Here is a 20160-nt window from a genome sequence, read left to right on the forward strand (position 1 = left end):
CTGCGCTTCTCAAAATGGCACAAACAGATTCATTATTTGAATGGTAATTCCTCCCCCCGTTGGCGCAATTAATAAATCCGACTTTTTCTCGTCACAGACAGGTCGGGTTATTAAAAAGTCATTGGCTTCACTCTGTGAACTCAGGCAAAGGACTGAATTAGAATGGTAATATATGATTGCCCTCGACTGGTCATTACATTCAACGTGCATGTTGGCGAAGGAGCAGAATGTCTTCCCTCTCATCGAACTGCATTTTCAAACGCGAAATGCTGTTTCCTCCACACAAATCCCTTACTTGTAACTGTAACTGTCACATGATGCACATTTTCTTTGTGTGCCTCCTCTTCTCAGGGGATTGAAGCAGCGCAAAAGGCTGTTTGAATTGATCCACACAAAACTCAAAAAAGCCTTGGCAGTAAAAGCCTTGTCCTATCCACGCAAATATGCTTTGCCTTCTGAGCAGGAAGTGGCTATAAATGGTTGAGTTCACTTCCTTGCATTAATCACCAGAGGAGGGTTTATTTTTACATCCTATGGGTGCGATACTGAGTGTGCCTCCCGTCTTCCCAGGAGTCCCAAACCCTTATTAATATTGCTATTAGAAATGAATGAGGGATAGGAGGAAAATTACTATAATATTTTAAGGTTATGTACTCTTCACTCTTTGTATCCTTGCTTATATTCTCTCCCCTTCTCCTTCAAAATGTCTTTGACACCTTCCAATAAAACTTCAGCTTTGAATCTGCTGCCAACAAATGGGAAGAAAGCAAAAGGCAACAAGTCCCCTTGCCATATTTGCTTATATCCCTCTATTCCTTCGCCTCATCTACCCCTCTAACCATTCCTTTCCCTCAAACTCAAGTCACCAGCCTTTTTTTTTTTTTCTTCGAGTTTCATCTCAGCCTTGATGGATATACCAAGCACCCGGCGGCTTTTGATTCAGGCTTCTAATGCTGTCTGCCTCTCCTCACATCCACTTTAGGTGCAACGCTCCATCACATTGATTTCTCTGAAGATAAAACCGTGATTGAACAGTTCTCTCCTGTCGGCGGAGGGCCTCCGCGTGTGACTTGTACTGTTACAGCATATGAAGGAAGACGCTACCCTGTCGGCTGCCTGGCAAACAACACAAGGCCAAGGATCTCACCTTAAGACCTACATTCAGAGATGACTCTTTTATGTAAAATGTGTTCACTGCACCAAACATCTCACCATGAAGATGAAGGTGACAGAAATGTAGTGTGTAATTAAACGGCTCCAGCTCAGACCTTTTGCTCCTTGATTCGTTCAGTCTGCTAAATCAAATCCCAAGTGCCCGAAAGAGTGGGAATCCATTTTTTTGCATTTTTGATCTCCACACTCTGAAGGCCTTTCAAATCAGACTTCATGTTTTTGCAAAGGACTCCTTGTACTTGAACAAGGATTGTACAGCACGCAATTTGACTCCAATGCCAACGGTCAGTGCCAATACAGGAGGCAATGGGCCCCCTATGTAATGAAGCACAAACTGAGGGAGGCAGGCTTGTGAATATGTGTGGTGTGTTCGACCTTCACGGCAGAGCCGGGTGCTCACATCCAATCTCAGACCAAACGTTGATGCTTTTTAAAACGCAATCTCGCCCTGAACTCGACCTTAGATGCGGCTCCCTTTCCCAAAAGGTAGTAGTGAACAGAAATTGAATACTAATTTGACATTTAGAATACAAATCCAAATGAATGCAGGCTGTAACAATACTGTGTACGTGGACTGGTTGGATGTATTCGTGTGTGTTCCTCGCACAATCAAACACATGCAGGTGTTTGACTTTAGAACGACGGTAGCTTGTGCATAATTCAGTTGAACTTGTCTCCTTTAGTCTCCTAAATCTCTCCCTTCTCTGCCACTCTGTCTCCCTCCCAGTCCTAACCTTGTGTAACTCTACCCATTTAAAATGGGACTCTTTCTTGTTTCCTTCTGTATGTGTGCTTGTGTATTCATAAAGATGTTTCAGAGCTTATCCTTCAAGACCATGAGGAGAAATACATTTGGCAGGCTTTTAAAACATATCAACCAAATAAAAAAAAAAATTCATGGGAGTCGGGAGAGAAAGTCAGGTTGGCTAATGGTGCTCGGGTAAAAGAATTACAGGATCTTCTCTCAAGAGGCCGCGGGTTACAAAATGCAACCGTAATCCGGGGAGGAAAAATGTTCCCCTCAGAACTTAACGGAGAGTGCATTTTGGTGGAGACAGGGTTGCCTTCCTCTTAGTAATAGCTCATTATACCGGGCCTGCACACACCCCACAGTTTTGGAAAATTATTCGAAACTGCATTCCTTAATTATGCATGAATGCAACGTTAAAGCCCTAATTGAATAAATGTGGTCCCCTCTTCATTGTATTACTTATCTTGTTCTTTTTATAAATGGATGATGGAAGGAATTAGCAGAGGCTCTAATGACCTCTTGGCGCACTAATCATTGCTACCTTCTTCTAATGCAACTGACTTGTGAGATGAGACTGCTCCTTATCTCTCCAAATACACACACAATGTGGGTCTTTACATGACGAATAGTATTTTTTGTCGTCTTGGGAATCAAATGGACTACATTTCCAAGTTACCAACACGCATTACTGCGGTACTATGAAAGTAATCGTAAAAGAGATTGGATGAGGTTCAATCAATCTGCTCCAGTTCTCTGTTAAAGAATTACACACTGCATGAAGGCTTCTGTAGTTATAGTCTGGGGTGGTACACAATCTTACAGCACAAAGATTCAGCATGGCAACAGATTTAACCATTTTCAGTAATAAACTGAGAGCAGCTTCTCATGGCAGCCATTTTTAAGACGTCTCACAGGTTTAACTGATAAAACAAATTTGGGTCCCGTTCCATTTAGTGTGTCTGAGTCACCCCACTGAGCCAGCAGCACATTACCTGGTCCTGGTAATGTTGGAAATGGAACCGGGCCATAATTGATGTTGTTAATCACGCGTGTTAAGAAAGAAGGTTTTCTGTCTGTCAAAATAAACTGTAAGCATAATCCAGCAAACATCCACTCTTAATAAAGGATTAAAGTTAATGTTCAGGATCAGAGCTCATTCAAAAGAAAACATTCAGTCAATTCAAGCAAATGCAACTCTATTGATCTATACTTTCATAAAAGTCGTTTTAGTGTCAATAACCTTTTTTGAGACATATCTATATCGAAAAGCGGGCTGTGTGCAATAGCAGTGGAGGAGGCAAAACCACTGTGTTCCCAGCTGTGCCTTATGTCAACATCCGATCAAAGCAGCAGAGACACACACACACAAACACACACAAAAACTAAGAAAATCACAAGCATAAAAAATGCACTCAGATGAATGCAATGGGTTGCTTTAGTGTACCCCTCAGGGTACTGAGCAAGCCTGCTTCTTGATGGTCTCCTGATCGTTACAAATAATCGCATTGAATCAGTAGAAAATCCTAAATAAACCTTTTAACTGGCTTCTCCTCAGTAATGCAGGAAATGGGCTTCTTATCCTAGAGGCCAATGGGTTTATCTTGGTCTACAAAGCCGATGATACAGACTTTTGGGTTGCGAGTAGTTGCATAGGTTTTTCATTGCTATGAATAGTCAGAAATACACAGTCAATAGCAATTCATTCTTTTGGTGAATAGTGTATTTCTGCCTTTGATATTTAATTAGAATGAACTCAAACCAGTTAAACGTTTAAAAAGAAATGTCCAAAGCTTGAAGCTCTGAACATGCACCAAAAAGCATCCAATTGCTATACATTGATTATTGCTGCAGTACATTCAGGTTCTAGTATTGCTATTGTGCAATGCTGGGTCACTGGCACACTTCAGTTGAAACCTCATTATTGTTAGTGTATGTATAGTTGCACCTGTTTGTTTCCTGCAATGGTAATAACCTTGCTTAAAGATATGGTCTAATAATACTTGGACCTGCCTATAAAATATCAAAATGATTTAATATTTCCTGTAAATAACATAATACCACAGTACTATTCAAATTAGCACTGCAGAGGTATCACATTATGATTCCCTGCACTTCATTCTTACATTTTCTACAAACATCAAACCAAACACTGATACCCCAATTATTTTAATAAGCCTTTTTGATCATTGCATTTTTTATTTCATTATTTCTGTTTTACTAAATGCTCAACATTCCATTTAGCACCTGTTTGATCCTCACGAAAAGAAACAAAGCAAGATATTAAAAAAGAAAGTGAAAAAAATACGATTTTTACGATTTTCTGCGTCCCTTTTTGCAGAAGGTAACGCCTTTTTTCCGCGCACGTGATGTCAAGTTAAGTTTTCTGTGATTGTTGAACGTCAGATGCAAATTCAAAAGTATATCGATAATCCCCCGCCTGAAAAGCAAAGCTCGAGTGTTTTGAGCCTTGCGAGACACCGTACTTGACAACCCGGAAGCTATGCTGCTGTCATCTAAACAAACATGTAAGTAACGTTTTTCACCATAAAGACTTTACGTATCCTTTTTTTAACGTTACTTACTGTAACGTTTGTGCGAGTGCCCCTACTTCACCTTGTTTAGAGGCGGCAGTATAACGTTAAGCAGCGAGTTGGTAAACTAGGTCACGATTAGTAAGCAGGGAAGCTATGAAAGTTAGCAAACTTCCCTGCTGCAGTGCCACATCGCCACAAGCTGTCAGCTGGGCCTCTTTCCCTGTTTCCTTTGGCTGAAACGTTAAAAGCCATTTTACGAGTTAATCTGAACTATTTTCCTGTTTATCGTTGTCTTAACGTTAACAATATCAATCACTATGAATTTCATCAGATCGCACTGTAGCTTATTTTCAGCCATTTTCTGATGTCAAGAATATGCAAACTGATCTGATATGTAAACAATGAAGCCGAAAGGATCATCGACTCATAAGTTTAATGTTTGCTTAAATGCAATGTAGACCAATTCATCTGGGCATGAGTAGCTATGAGGTGTGTCTGATTGATTAGCCTGACATTTGGATTATAATCTATTTAATAACTCTGCTTTTCGAATGGTTCACAGGGGCTGATCTTGGTGAATGTCATGATCGGGCGTAGTCCTCCATATGCAAACGCGTACAAGTAGTCAGAAAGTCACTGGGAGAGATTGACCCCTTTTTGAACGCCGCCATGGCTCGGGGGGAAGACGAAGAGGAGCTGACAGTCGATGAGCCCAAGGAGGTGGACGTGTTTACATCCGTGCGTTGCCTGGGTTACCTGTCCGGCGTCAACCTCCTCGTGGCGGTGTGCGTCGGCATGTACGTGCGCTGGGAGGTGACGAGCGAACCAATGATTCTGGTCATCTTCATCCTCGGCCTCTTCGTCCTGGGGATTGCCTGCATCCTCCATTACTACTTCGCCATGGAGAAGGCCAGCCTCAGCTTGTTCCATTTGTGGTTTGGCTTCTTGCTCGGCCTCCTCTGCTTCCTCAACGGCTCCAGCTTGAATTCAAACGTCAAGGAACTGGTCGCCAACTATCTCCTGTTGGCCAGCGCCATCATGAAAACAATGTGGGCTCTAACCGAGCGAATATGCAGCTCCATCCGTTACAAACCCACCATGCTCACGTCAACTGAGCTACTTGAGCTCCTGGGATTTGGCATTGCCAGCACTGCCATGCTCCTCCACAACTCGGTAGCCATAATAGGCTTGGTGGTGGCCCTGGGGACTCTCATCGTGGACCTGAGGATGAAATCCCTCCTGGCTTTGCCGAACCTGGTCAGTTTTGCCTTGGTCACGTCTCTGGTTTTCTTCCAGGCCTTGGGCATCACGGCCAACCCGTACGCTTTAGGCTGCTACCTGGGCAGGCTGCTGTGTGAGCCGGTGTTGGACGTGTACTTCAGCGTGCTGGGGCCCAGCGAGCGCTGGGTACCAGTGCTCTCCCTCGGGAGGGTCTGGAGGAGGCTGTCCTTGCTGCCGCTGAGTCTGACTGAGCTCGCCTTCTTCGTCCTGGCTGCCTTAAAGGTACACTCAGAGTTTGGAGAAACATGACATTTCCATGATGTGAGTCCGTAGAGCTTTAGTGGGATTTTCAAACGCAAATCATTTTTTACAATTCTTAATCCTTCATGATTTAGTATTTGTCAATGATGATTGTGTTTTTGTGTTTCTCAGTTGGAAGTGTTTCACACTTTTCTCTTCCCTTCCATAGCTCGGCCACTTGGAGCTCTGGTATCTGGTGATTCCAGGCTTCTGTCTGTTTGGCCTTTTCTGGTTTATCTGCCACACCATTCTGCTGATGACAATATGGGGCTTCCACACCAAGTTGAGTGAGTGTCAGAAGGCCTGGCAGACTCAGCGGTCCAGAAGCCGGAGTCTCAATCAAGTCATGGCCTCCAGGGGCATCCGACACTTCTGCCTCATTTCAGAGCGGCTGGTTTTCTTTACTTTGCTGTCGACGGTCATACTGGGAGCTGTGTCCTGGCAGGTAGGAGACACAAGAGAAAATACTTCTAATTTACCTCCTGAAGAGTATTCTCTTTTTGTGTGTAAAGCATCCAATGATACAACATAAAGCTATTTTGATCACCGCTGTTGTTTTTATGCATGCCTTATTCTAAAATAAACCCGGGTGCATTTAGCAGGTAAGAATTTTTCATAGAGCATGGTGAAGGTTTTCTTTCTCTTACAGCTATAGAACTCTAATGAGTTTCATGACAACATCTCTATAAACATATAATTTACCCCATGTTATAAACTCTGAAGAGAGATGCTAGCGGCACTGTGTGGTTAGTAGATGCTCCCCGAGCTGAGGCACTTCTGCTCTCATGCAGAACCAATTTAATTAGCCCTTTAATATCCCTATCTACTTGAATAAAGAGCAGCAATAACATATTTAGCCTTATTAGACGTTTACCTTGTCAGTGTCTCAGGGGTCTGAGTCTTAATTTGAAATCTGCTCATAGTTGATGTCAGTTGCAAATTTGCCTGAGTAAGTTGGCTGTCTGCACCCGTTTAGGAGTTTGTGCTTAGCTCTTGTTATGTGTTTTTTTTGTTTTGTTTTCCATGTTTGACATCTTTTTATTGACCTTTTTGGTAAATTCTCAATCCACGACAATTTACCATTTTACTTTTAAAGGCATTGAAATTTAAAGAATAGAAACTGCAATATTCAAGGTAACCCATAATAAAGTTATTGTGTTTCAGTCTGCTGTTGTACACTGCATCCGGCCTTCATTTAGTTAGGTCCTGTCGTGTTTCGTCCCGCTGTTGTAACACTGTCCGTCCCATATGTTCTAACAGCCTTGCAAAGTGTCACCACCAATTAGCTGCGTCTGCTCGCTTGGGTACGAGCTGTAAGTCTTGAACGAAAGTGACTCTGGTTCTTTTTGCTTCTTGCAGCCCTCCAACGGCCTCTTTCTCTGCGCTCTGCTTGTGGTGCTGCCTCTGGAGTCTCTGACCCACGGCTTGTTCCACGAGCTGGGCAGCTGCCTGGGGGGAACCTGCGTTGGCTACGCCCTGGTCATACCCACCGCCTACTGCAGGTACATACAACAGGAATATGGTGATGCACGCAGACTCACACAGACTTCAGCCTGAATTCGTGAGAGCGGCAAGCCAACGCAAAGCCTTCAAGTGAGTAGTGAGCTAGGGGGCAGGAAGCGAAGAGTGACCAGAGATCTGACGGCTTAAGCACACTGCCATGGTTAAGAAGGTGCGTTGGGTTTATGATTCAGTGGGAAGAGTAGGCCATGTGAGTAAACCGTAAAAAAAAACAACAGCTATTACATTTTAATGATAAGAAGAACAGAAAAGTCTTTTAGCTGGAATTTTAAAGGAACCTACTAATCACAATATATGTAGTTGAATGAAATAAACATCTAAATATTCCTCTAACTTCTGATGTTAGTTATTTGTTGCTTGCATTATTACTTAAATAACCATTATTATACTAATAATTATTATACATTATTATATAAAAATTCTTGTAATTGTTTTGTTAATTTAATTCACTTTTTAAATTGGTTTCTTTATCTAGTGTGTAAACGTGCTAAAATACAGTTCATTATTATGTCGGTAAAGAAAATCATCACCAAATTGCTTCAATGATAAATTGATTATCAAAATGATTGTATGACCTTTGGTTCTCTTTCATACTGATTCATTGTTTCATAAGAGTTGACTTTTAGGGCTCCATCACAAGGACATATAATGTCATGTAGTTGAAGCTCCACTAACTGCAACACAAAGTGACTACAGCAGCAGCAGCAGCAGCAGCGCACACCCCCTTTACACATAAACATTTGCCCCGTGCCTAAGCCTTGGCATCACAGCCACGGGTTAAATATGATCGCTCACTCCAACTCCCTCCTCGGTTAACACAAAACCAACTGGATAAATAGGCCAATAACTATGCATAAACATGCTGCTAATGTTGGGGCCCTTAAGGGATCATCCCTGTGCTCCGTCCGCTGCATACCAAGTTGTTCAGCTGGAGCGGTTAGCCATTAGCTGCTGCCTCTCCCAGCGCACTAGCCAAGTGTTTGTTTTTTTGTTGTTGTTGTTGTTTTTTTGCCTCCATGGTTTTCACAATGCCAACACATCTCCTCCTCCTCGTCCTCCTCAGCAGCCAGAGCTATCCATCACTTTTAAATGAGTGTTTCCATCTTGGCCTTTTGCAGGTTTTGGGCTGGTGTATTCTTATACGCCGACTCTCTGGATATTGAACCTTTTTTAGCTGATTGATGGCTCGAGCACTTGGAGAGGACGCCAGCCGTAGGGTTTAACTCTCCAGGTGATTTTTTTTTGGGATGCAGCCCCTTGTCCTACCGGAGCTCCAGACTGCTCTGTATGTGCACGGCCCACTGTGAGCCTGATGAGAATGCAGCCGTGAATAATGGGCTGTTGGACGGCTGCAGATCATGTTTTCACCACGACAAGAGCCCCACAGGGAGATTACAGGGATAAGGGTGCGGAGAGGAGGTGCGCTGGATAAAACCGGAGGGAAGGGGGGGGGTTAGTGGCAGAAGGAGAGGACTGAGGTTGTAAACTGCGGGGAGGTGTGGTTGTAAAAAAACGAAACGGGACAGACTGAGCTTAGGAAGGGGGGGGGGGGCAGTAGGGATTGAGCTCCGAGAGAGCTGTGGCAAAAACGGACATGATGAAAGAGGGAGTGTAACGGGGGGGAAAGATGTGGTTTGAATTCTCAAACTATAAGCCTTCACTCTCCTAGAGGCGCTTTGAGATCTGAAAAGATGGGGTGAGCGGGGAGCTCAAAGTGGTTTATCTTATTTTGGCAGACGTGTAACAAGGGAAAGCGGGCCGACACAAGGAGTGTCCACATTTGCTAACTTCCACCTCGTCCTTTCTGAAGGTGAGGTGGAAGGTGAGGATGGGGCCTCGGAGCGCGATGCGGTGACAGAGTTATGCAGATGTCTGCGGGAGTGAGGAATGACTTTGCCGTCCGCCGGGCCATGAATAACATCAAGTCTAGTGATGGAAAGAGAATGCATGGCTGCACTGAGAAGATGCTGGCCTTGACGTGTGTGTTTTATCATCCACTTGTTATTATCAGTGACAAGCGGTTTTATTAAAAATCCCTTCTCCATCAACCATCTTTAACCTCAGTTCCCATTCTTATTTCCTGTCACCCTTCTCAATTTATCTGCACATGTCCCTCCCTTTCCTTTTTGTCACTTCCTTTTCTTTCTTGACTTCCTTAACTTCCCTGAGGCTAATGTCATATTCCTCAGCAGCGGTCCTCCCCTTCCATCTCCTCTCATCCTCCCCCACCCGCTGATGCAGACTGCTCCTCCTCCGCTCCTCTGTGTGTCAAACCATCAACTTCTCACTCATGCTTTTCATGACTCTTCGTCTTGTGCCCCATCTGTCGGTTTTTGACGAGCCACCTAACTCCAGTCTCTCCGAGAAGATTAAAAAAAAGAAAATGTGTGTGAGTGTGTCTTACATGCTCTCATCTCTCTCTCTCTCTCCCACCCATCTAGCGCCGATGGCCAGCCCACTCTCCTTCCACCTGAGCAAGTGCAGCAGTTGAACATGCGCTCCACGGGGATGCTGAACAACGTGCAGCGCCTCTTCTCCCACCACATGATCCAGACGTTTGGCTGCGACTACTCCACCAGCGGTGTGACCCTCGAGGCCTTGCAGACCAAGCTCCGCGGCTTCCTGGAGCTTCGCACAGAAGACGGGCCCCGCCACGACACCTATTTGGTTTTCTACAGTGGGCACACACATAAAGGCACTGGGGCTTGGGCTCTGGCTGGTAAGAGCCTCAATATATGTATTTATTTCTTTTTTGGTTCAATAATCAGTCATCACAATTGAACCTCCTACGCGCTCGTACTTGCTCACTGGATTTCTGGGGCTGTCTTATGGATACAATCTTGAAACTTGGGTCTGTGCTTCTTCGCATTTCCGTTGACACTTATATTTTTCATTTTGACTGTGCTTACCGCCAAGGCAAGACAATTTTAATTATGTAGCATATTTCCTCCCAGGAACACGCAGTGTGCCTGACATTTTAAAGTGCGTTCAGCATCTAGTAAGATGAAATCATAATGAATAAGATATGAGAACACACACCTTGCAAAATACATCGACCCTCTACTCTTTAATAGTACATTTCCACCAGCAGAGTTGACCCCCTATTCCAGAAATTGATTGTAGAGTATTCAATTTGGAAGACGTGGAGAAACAATCATATATATTTTTGTCATTTACTGTTGCATTGCTGCACAATACTGATCGCATCAGCTGATCAAATGAATCAGGGGAAAACCTGGACAATTACATTTGTTAGCGCTTTTATCTGTTTTTTTGGCTTTTCACAAATAGACATTAATGACTGAAGACTTGACTCCGAGTGGAGCACAACAAAAGAAATGAACAGAAAAGCAGCTTTCGCTGCAAAGCCGTCGCGTCAGAGAGCAGGAGATCTGGTTCTCTCTCTCTCTCTCTCTCTCTCTCTCTCTCTCTCTCTCTGCAGACTCAATTTTCATTACAGTCTCATTTCCATTCTTTTCATTTCCCCCCTCCCCTCTGTTAATCAGACTCCAACAGGCAGAGATCAAAGGAGTGGGCCGAAAGAGTTGAAAAATTGATGTGCCGGACAGACGTTTGGTTCCGGTAGAGGAGGATCTGTGACGTTCCCTCACTAGAAATGAGAATCGCAGCAGGTTAATGCCGGGTCAGCTGCAGCACTTCTGTTCCAAGATTACATGACGCGTCTCTGCGTGTGGCTGCAACAAAAAAAAACCCTATCGAAAAGATAATCACTTTCCTCTGTGGACCTCTTGAGTCGGCATCGAACATATTTGTACACTTTTTCAGTGAGCATTGTTTGGCGGAAACTGAGAAACTTGGTGAATATAGTAAATGTACATAGTTAGAGGATACTAACGTGAACGGCGATGCCTTCTCTTCTATCTGACCTTCTCCTGCAGGAGGGGAGAGCCTCCACCTGGCCCAGTTGCTGGACTTGTGGCAGGAGAAGAACGCGGGCCACTTCTCCCGTCTCATCCTGGTCCTGGACACGGAGAACTCCCTGCCCTGGGTGAAGGAGATCCGCAGGGCGGAGGGCGTCTACGTGGCCGTGCAGGGGGCCGAGCTGGCCGTCCCCAGGGCGGACCCGGAGGCCGGGGACGCCCCGCTCCTCGGGGACTTCACCTCCGAGTGGGTGGAGTTCAACTGCAACCCGGACAGCGACACCCAGTGGTCGGAAAGGGGGAGGGCCGTGGCGGCGGCGTACGGCGTGTCCAAGCGCTGGAGCGACTACGCGCTCCACCTGCCCACCGGCAGCGACGTGGCCAAGCACTGGAAGACCCACTTTCCCAAGGCCACATATCCCATGGTGCACCTCTCCAACTGGTGCTGTGGCCTCAACCTGTTCTGGTTGTGCAGCGTGTGCCTGCGCTGCTTCAGGAGGTGTAAGCTAGCTTGGTTCCCGCCTGCTGTGCTGGACACGGGACAGGGCATTAAGCTGGTGCACTCTTAGAGAGTGACCGGTATTGACATTTGGATTCCCGTACTTTTTTTTTTTTTTTTTTTTTGGGTACGAGGTGTTTATTGAAAGGAAAAGCGGTACTTGTACACGCCATGACAAGCAAACATGCACACAGGTTTTGTCACATAAGTACAATATGGCCTTCTGTCAGGACGGTTGTTAAACTCCTTCCAAATAAATCGTTGCATTCATTTGATTTGCTATAACGCAGAGATGTTGTGCTGGTAATTTAGTATCAAGGCCCAGGCTCAATATTATTTTGTTATCCGACATGAGGGGGGGAAGTATGCTTTTTACGGTTAGAGATATCTCAATTATGGTCAAGGGAACTTACCCTTTTTTTCCTCTGAGTTTATTATCTCTTTTGTTACAAAGTGTAATGATTTTCAATATCAAAGTGTCTTCAAGACGGCTTTGGAGGGATTCTTTTATATGGCAGCCTTATTTTTTACATGTAAATGCCTTTTTGGGGATTTGAATTTAATAGACTTAAACTGTGTGAGTGGGTAGGGACGGATAAAGAATGGCTGACCTCTGTGACCTTCATGCCACAGGGCCGTCTAACCACCGAAATCTTTGCCTCATCACTTTCAAACCGACCAGATATGCGTTTATCCTATTGAATCGAAGAAGGATGCTTCGGCTTGAGGCTGTGTGTCATCACCAGACGTTGGGCCTGTAGCGCCCCCACATCCTGTTGGTTTCACACAAAGGATTTCGAGTTCAAGCAGTCAGACGCAGCACATTCAAGAACTCGTCGTTTTTCAAGTCACGCTTTGAAAAAGTGACTTGTCCATGTAAAAGAAGCTTCCGATGCTTTTTATTGGTGCACTGACCTTAAAAACTCCTGGTGACTCGCCCTTCATGTTCTAGTTAATTTGCTGGGATTGGATGTCTCTCTCTCGCTCTCTCGCTCTCTCTCTCTCGCTCTCTCTCTCTCGCTCGCATATAACCTTAAATGCTGGAGTGGATTGCTGCTTTGTTGGCGTCAAGTGGCATTTCCCCACATGTTAATCCCCATCGTGCCTCACTTGAGTTATGCCTGACAATGTCCAAAAAATGAAACTCAACCAATAAAATGCTTTAACATTGCAGCCTGATTTATTTATCCCGCGGATATAGGGAGGGAATTAAATGCATTTGAGTTATAATAAGAGGAAAAACGGTAAATGAGAAAAGTAAGACATGGGGGTCGACTGCGTGCCCGGCTCATTGAACATGGCCGGCTTTACGGACACTGAACAAACACAGACCGCTCTGTGGAAACGCTGCCACTGCCCGGCAAATATCAGGACTGTGAGCTAAAGGAAAAATGAATACGATACGTGACGCGGCTCTCTGAGGGATTTGTTCACCGAGCTTTCACCTCGACTCCCACGTCGTCCGAGGCCACTGCCGGGTATTTCACCGGCATCAGAAAGCAGGGGATGTGACCTGGCTGGAGCCCCGAAGGGCGCCATGACGCACGCCGGCCAGTTCCAGTTAGGGAAGACAAGAGCGGACGTTTGGAAGAGAAGCTTCACAACCGACTTTCGTCCATAAGGCGTTTAACGGGGAGAAAAGGGGTTCCCCTCCCGCCGCTCTCATCCGGCTGTGCTGAGGCGCTGTAAATATCAAACCATTAGGGAGGTTAGGAGCTATAAAGACGAGTATTCACAGCGGCAATTAGTGAAAAGGAGACGGGTATAAATGGCGTCTTGTGTGGGCGTTCTTCTCGTTGCCGTAGCCTGCGAGCTGTGGTTACAGCTAAAGTCAGGGATTCGTGTGTATAGCGGGGAAATCCAATTACGGGGCGGATTCATTTTCTAAACTGTATTAGATAATAAAAGAGTCAGCCGCCTCTGAGGCCCGGGAAGTTGTGCTGAGTCAGAGCACACACATCTACTGAGATAACGTACGTGCACAGATTTGACCGCTTCTCTCTTCTCTATTTCACTGTTTCACTACAGCAGTCTCTCATATCTGTAAAATTTGGCGAAATAACTGGACACACAGAGCAAATACATCTGCTCACTTATTCTTTTTTCAGTTGTTTGGTGTTCAACCAATGATCTCTTCATCGTTATGAAGGGTTTTTGCAGACAACTCTGATTTGAAAAGCTTAAATGAGTAAAGTGCATTTTTAAACCTATGCATCCTTCATCAGTTCTATAAGTATGACATCCTCTTAAATCTAAATGTACCGGATCCAGATATGTACATAAATGCTGAACGTCCCCTTTTCATGATGAGTAATGGGATGAGAGATTGCGGATGCAACAGTATCCCTGTTTTAACTTCTTGCTTTTCTGGGCTTTTCAGGAGGCCCAGTTGCTATGGCTCACTGTGGGTCGACATTGAAATGTCAAAGCCATTATCTCAAATTACGAGGACTGAGGATGCGTTTAGCGGCCGTTTAACCATGCAAAGCTCTCTAGTATGCAGACATTCGTTTGGAAGAGGCTGCCAAAATCGGCCTTGTTCGCAGGTTTATTTTTCGACATAACACTCTCCGTGAAGCCCATATGGCTTCTTCATTTCACATAGTTTGCATGAGACACTACATTGTTTGGCAGAAACCCTGCATATGATTAACTTAAGGGCTGTCACTATATCAGCTTTTCACTACACAATTATCTTGGAAAATAGTTAATAGTAAAGAAAGTAAAAATAATATATTTTAGTTTTTCTCTTTTAGATGAATTACACTACACAAAATTAATTTAAAAGAGGTGTAACTGCGACCAACTATTTATTAAAATGATTAAAGTGATGGTTTAATCACACAATATTCTTGTGGTTTATAATATGGTCATCGTCAGTGCAACGATATCACCCCGCCCCTAAATATATAAATAATAACCTCCAGTTTAGGATTAAAATATCCAAAATTCCAAAAGGGAACATTGTCATTTTTGCAGTTTTTGTGTTTGATTAAAACAAAATAATGGACTAATTAGTGCGATGTAGAAGTGCTGTTTGGCAGATTTTGTTACCTTTGGACAGAAAAGGCTTGTTTCTAATGTGTGGTAACACCTGCTTGCTCTGCAGCATAATTGTAATACTGAGAAGTTCGTCTGTACGGTAAATATTTATAACTATAGCTAAATATAGCTCTAATTGTGGATCTAATGGTTAAAGTGGCTAACACTAGCTTCAGAATGGGAACAGACAGAGATGTATAGAAATGCATGCACCATGACATCCGATCATAGGGCCTTCTGCAGGTGTGTCATCAGCATGGACTGGTCATCTTGAAACACATCCCTAATCGAACCAAACTGTTCTGGATATTGCCTCTTGTAAGCAGCCAAATATACTTAGCATGAGCCAGATGATGCCGATACGCTTGATTTAATTAAAAGTGTAAATTGGAGGCTAACAAGACTGTCAGCACAGTGGGATCGGGGGGCTCGGTAATTAACTTTGTTGTCACAGTCTGCTTGAGACGGGACAGGGCTGGGCTAAACTGGTCTCGTGAAACAGATGAGCTCTTTTCTCCGGTGGCACACGGACGTCTTCGTAGTCAGCCACAGAAGGCTTCTCCTGCTCACAAGAAATGTAGCTCTATGTCACTTGGCAGTGACATTAAAATTTGGATTCACATGGAAGAGATTTGTCACCAATGATAAGACGTTAAAATATTAAATGTGGCGCCAAGGCGCTTTATGTTGTTTATTCTTTGTTGAATACAAGGAATTGGTTGGGATATGTGAGGATATCTCGTATATCTTTATAGCTCATATATCTCATGTCAGTAAATATGAAGCTGGAGACAAACTCTAGTTTGGCATAGTGACTGGAAACAGCTTTTGCTCATGCACTCAACAAACATGTTCACCTTTGAGCTTTAGTGGATTCTCTGAGGAAGATTTGTTTTCCTCTCGAGAGGCAGACTAGCTGTCTTCCGCGAATCTCCATCTTTAGGCTAAGCTAAGCCAATTGGAGCTACATCTTTACTATGAATAGAGAGTGGTAACTCTACCATACAATGAATATATGTACTTCCAAAAAGTAAAAATCTTTAAAATAATGGGGGCAAGACAGGTTATTATTAGCCCTGCAGGAGAAGTTACACCAATGCTCTAGCGACCTGTATTGTGTGATGGATGTAGGTGATTTGTGTTGGACAGGATAAATATATGCAGGGTTTGAATGTCATTATGAAACCCTTAATTAAGCAGAATTTCCGGTCTCTCTATTGACCCCTATACTGCCTTCAGATTCTCTCTCCAGCGAATGCACTTCTGACGCGTGACGCACCCTAAGGCTCCAAACTTCAGTCCATCTGACTGCCAGTAAGTGGGTTATGGAGGCACACTGGGGGGGGGGTCTCTTCTCTCAACCATGACATAACATCGCACTCAGGCACTAACTGGAGACATACCTGTTTACTGGCTGTAACAAGCAGTCAGCTGGCTTGCAGTGTAGGGTGGGTTGAAGCGGGATTAAGGGATGGCAGCTTCACAAGAGGTCTTTTGCTCTGCTGCATGTTTATCAGGGAGTTGTGTTTACCTCTGCACTTCTTGTCTTGTACAGGTGCACCTGTACAAGTGTGTGTGTGTGAGAGAGTGTGTATTTTGCCCTTCATATACACAAAAGCCAAATCAGTACCAATACGATACATATACCTTTGGCCAAGGGTTCATTATTAGTGTCCCCAACCCGCTGGTTTTAAGTGTGTGTGAGTGCATGCGCGTGTGAGAGTATGGGTGTGTGTACTGTCAGCAGAACCACAGGAAGCCCAGCAGTTACTTGTTTGATTGCAGCCACACAGCTGGCTCTCGATGTTAGCCAGCCGGGCTCCTAGTAACGTGAGTAATGACACACATACACACACACACACACACACATATACAAACACACACACAGATAGGGATTCAAGGATGACCTGATGATGAAACAAAGACAACTTTATGGTTCCAGCTTTGACTCTACGAACCAAAAAGGGGAGAGAAATCAAAAGAGGGAGTTGCAAGAAGAGGAGAGCTGTGATGGATAAACACAGATGGCCAGGGGGAGGAAATAGTGCACCTGTCCTTCAATGATCAAAAACACTTACAAACACTCTGGAGGACTCCCACAACATTGGACACATATTACATGCTGCAAGTTAAATGCTGGTGTTGCCTGGCTTTTACTGTGGGATTCAAAAGCAGGCGGAGCCCCTCGCTCAGATCTGAGCCTCATGCTGATGGGCAATTGGGCAACGGCATGGAATAGCCTAATTCAGATGACTGGGTGTCCCTGTACAGAGGAGACAGAGAGGCACTGTGTGAGATTTTGCATTCATAGGTTAGCAGAAAAAAAAAAGAGAAAAAGATGAGATGAATATTGTCATACAGAAGCACGGATACCCCCCCCCCCATTGAGGAGTGCTGTCATCCAATGTCGAGTGCATTGTGGGAACATTGCAGACTTATCTCTTGTGGCGTGAGTGTGACTGCTTAGAGAGAGAAATTCACAGAGAAAGAAACGGGGAGGGAGGTTCAAAGAGGTGCAGGTGGCAGGAGAGAGGAGCAGAACGCCAGGAAGAGAGGGATCAAGACCAAGAGACAGACAAGATAGGAAACAAAGAGACACACTGAGGAATTGCAGTTTTTCTTCTCTCTTTTTGGGGTAGGGAAGATTGCTGTTGCAACATTTTGAGTCCAGCTGTTATATTTGGAAAAAAAAGTTCTTTCTTGCTTGCTCACTTATATGCTTCGAGCCAACTACGCAGCGGGACTGTCTGCCATATTATGAATGTTTATCTCGAGAAAATTATAATTTGATAATTTCTTTTATCTTTAGCACATTGAACAATAAGTAATGTATTGTTAATTAGCATTAAATAATATGCCAAATTACATTACATTACATTACATGTCATTTAGCTGACGCTTTTATCCAAAGTGACTAACATTGCATTTTACTATTTTACCTGGGGAGCAATTAGGGTTTAGGTTTCTTGCTCAGGGACACTTCGACATGGCACGGTTCCACCACGCTACTCCATGCATCACCATCACCCCAAATTAAAGAGGTCATTCTACCCATTGGTGTCAGGTTGACCTAGTTTGACACAAACATGAGTCACATGATCCATGGTGTCAATTTGACATTGACACCAAACATTGACAATGAAGTCAACAGCCGAAAGAAACCTCTTTAGTTTTGGACAGCAAGCTGTTTCCAGCCGTCTCCTAGCTCAAACTTCACATTTAAAAAACAAAACAATCCCGTTGTGTGGAGTATTTCGAGAGAAGTGAGCATACCTGACCTGCTTTTTCCTATTTAAGGCTCGCTGCTCAGAGCTACTTAACCTGCTAAAAGCTTAACAAACGTGCACATGGTAGCGTATATTTCCTGGTGCAATGTGTTGACTAGACTTGTACAGAACCGTATCTATATATCACCTTATATTTCTAAATATCAAATTCAAAGCATCTGTGTTGTTACATAGCAGTCTGTGTTTAATAAAACCCAATAAACGTGTCTTATTGTACTCAAGAAAGGGAAATGAACCCCAGTGGTATGTCTGTTAGTTGTCCCACCAATCATCACGTAGGTGCAGCATCAAACCAGTCAACCTATTTTATCACCTGAAGGGTCTCGTCGCGTTTGTTGTGAGAAACGTGTTACCAAAATTAGGTTTGTCTGAAAGATTCAATCATTTCCTGATTAAAAACTCGGTTCAGCTGCCGCCGGAGCGGCACTTTAACGACGCCCTCAAGGACGCCGCCGTGACCAAACTGCTACGCCAACGGTTTCCTTTTTACAATTTTCTCAATTGGGCTTTTTCATGACCATCGTCCTCGTCCGTTATTCTGCAGCCAGCCTTCCTCTTCTTAGCACCAGAACTGTAGCTTCACCTGCAGTTGGTAGGCCGCTATTTCAGGTTGAGTTGTTTTAAAGCCTGGTCGTTGATCATATTCGGTTTAATAACCCTTGTGTGCAATGGCGGATCATTGGAAATCATGACCTCATGCATATTCAATAAAATTGATGGAAACAGCAAGTGGAAATGGCTAACTTATGATCCATATTCATCTGTGCAATGAGAATATATGCAAGAATGACCTTCAGGTGGCATCTTTCTATTCAGTGAAGGGATGCATCCTCATGCATACATACATACAAGTGCTTTGTTATATACTTTTGTCCGCAACTGCATATTTGAGATGGGTACAGAAGCTATACATAATTTAAGTATGCCATAGAGCCATATACAGTAGCTTTTACATGTGTAATACAATGTATTACCCCAGGAGAGTCCGGGGAAGTCATTTTTAATGAATTTCTCTGCTTCTTGAAGCCGCCCTGGAATGCTATACGTTCCCCAGTAATGCAAAGCAGCGTTTCAAATTAAACATGACAAAACCAGATACAACACCAGTTCAGCGGATTAGATAATGTCTTGGCTTCTCGCAGCACAGAATGGAAAACAAAGACATAAACAAACAATAAGGAAATAATGAATGCAGGAAGAAGCAAAAAAGCCAACTGGGCTTATTTACCTTCACCTTTTCATACTATATATATATATATTTATTACATTTTTTTTTTACAAAATGACAAACATGAAACGAAATTTGCATTAGATAAACAACGAAAGGAAAGGAAAGTAAGAAAAAAATAAAACCTGAGTTCATGTTTATAATATTCTAGACATTTCTTTGCACCTCTCAGCTTGTCGTGATTGGGCGTACATTTGTAACCAATGTCTGCTGGTGTAAAGCATAGATAATTTTATAGTCCAGCCCTGACCTGCAGAGAGAAGTGGCTGCGGAGGCTGCTGCGAGTGTCCTTCATCAATGAAGTTGCAGCATCAGGGAATGACCTCCACGGCCCGGCGTGCTTTGTATTCCTGCCCGTGCATGGAGAAAACGGCGTTCCATTGATTGTCTCGGAGTCGGGGATCTGGACTCATGTACAGGTGCCAAAAAGACACGCAATCAACCCTGTTCAACTGGACGTTAACAATGCAGGAAATCACTTGAATATTTTCTTCCTCTATTGTTCTGGTTTATTTCCCTCTGTGTGCTCAGCTGTGTCTATTGCAGCTGTGCATGTGTGCATCATACACTGTGGGTGTGTTCAAAGGCCCGTACTGAATGTATGTGCAAACTCATTTTTACACGTATACGCACAACGCTCCTATACACTTCACTCGGGGGAACTGTGTGCATATTTATTGGCTTGTGCTGCATTACGGAGAATTAACTGACTGAATAACTAAA

The 20160-nt window shown here is 43.9% G+C and overlaps 1 protein-coding gene across 1 annotated transcript; it reads left to right on the forward strand.

Moving 5' to 3' along the window:
- Positions 1 to 4328: 4328 nt before the first annotated feature.
- On the forward strand, positions 4329 to 13051 carry tmem168a (transmembrane protein 168a). The gene is made up of 6 exons (XM_037461923.2): positions 4329 to 4449; positions 5021 to 5961; positions 6149 to 6424; positions 7339 to 7481; positions 9942 to 10219; positions 11400 to 13051. Exons 2-6 carry the CDS (start codon positions 5128 to 5130, stop codon positions 11948 to 11950), a joined length of 2082 nt encoding a protein of 693 aa, XP_037317820.1. The 5' UTR covers positions 4329 to 4449; positions 5021 to 5127; the 3' UTR covers positions 11951 to 13051.
- Positions 13052 to 20160: the final 7109 nt, after the last annotated feature.

This window comes from Pungitius pungitius, chromosome 2 (genome assembly GCF_949316345.1).
Source record: "Pungitius pungitius chromosome 2, fPunPun2.1, whole genome shotgun sequence".
NCBI classification, from domain to species: domain Eukaryota; kingdom Metazoa; phylum Chordata; class Actinopteri; order Perciformes; family Gasterosteidae; genus Pungitius; species Pungitius pungitius.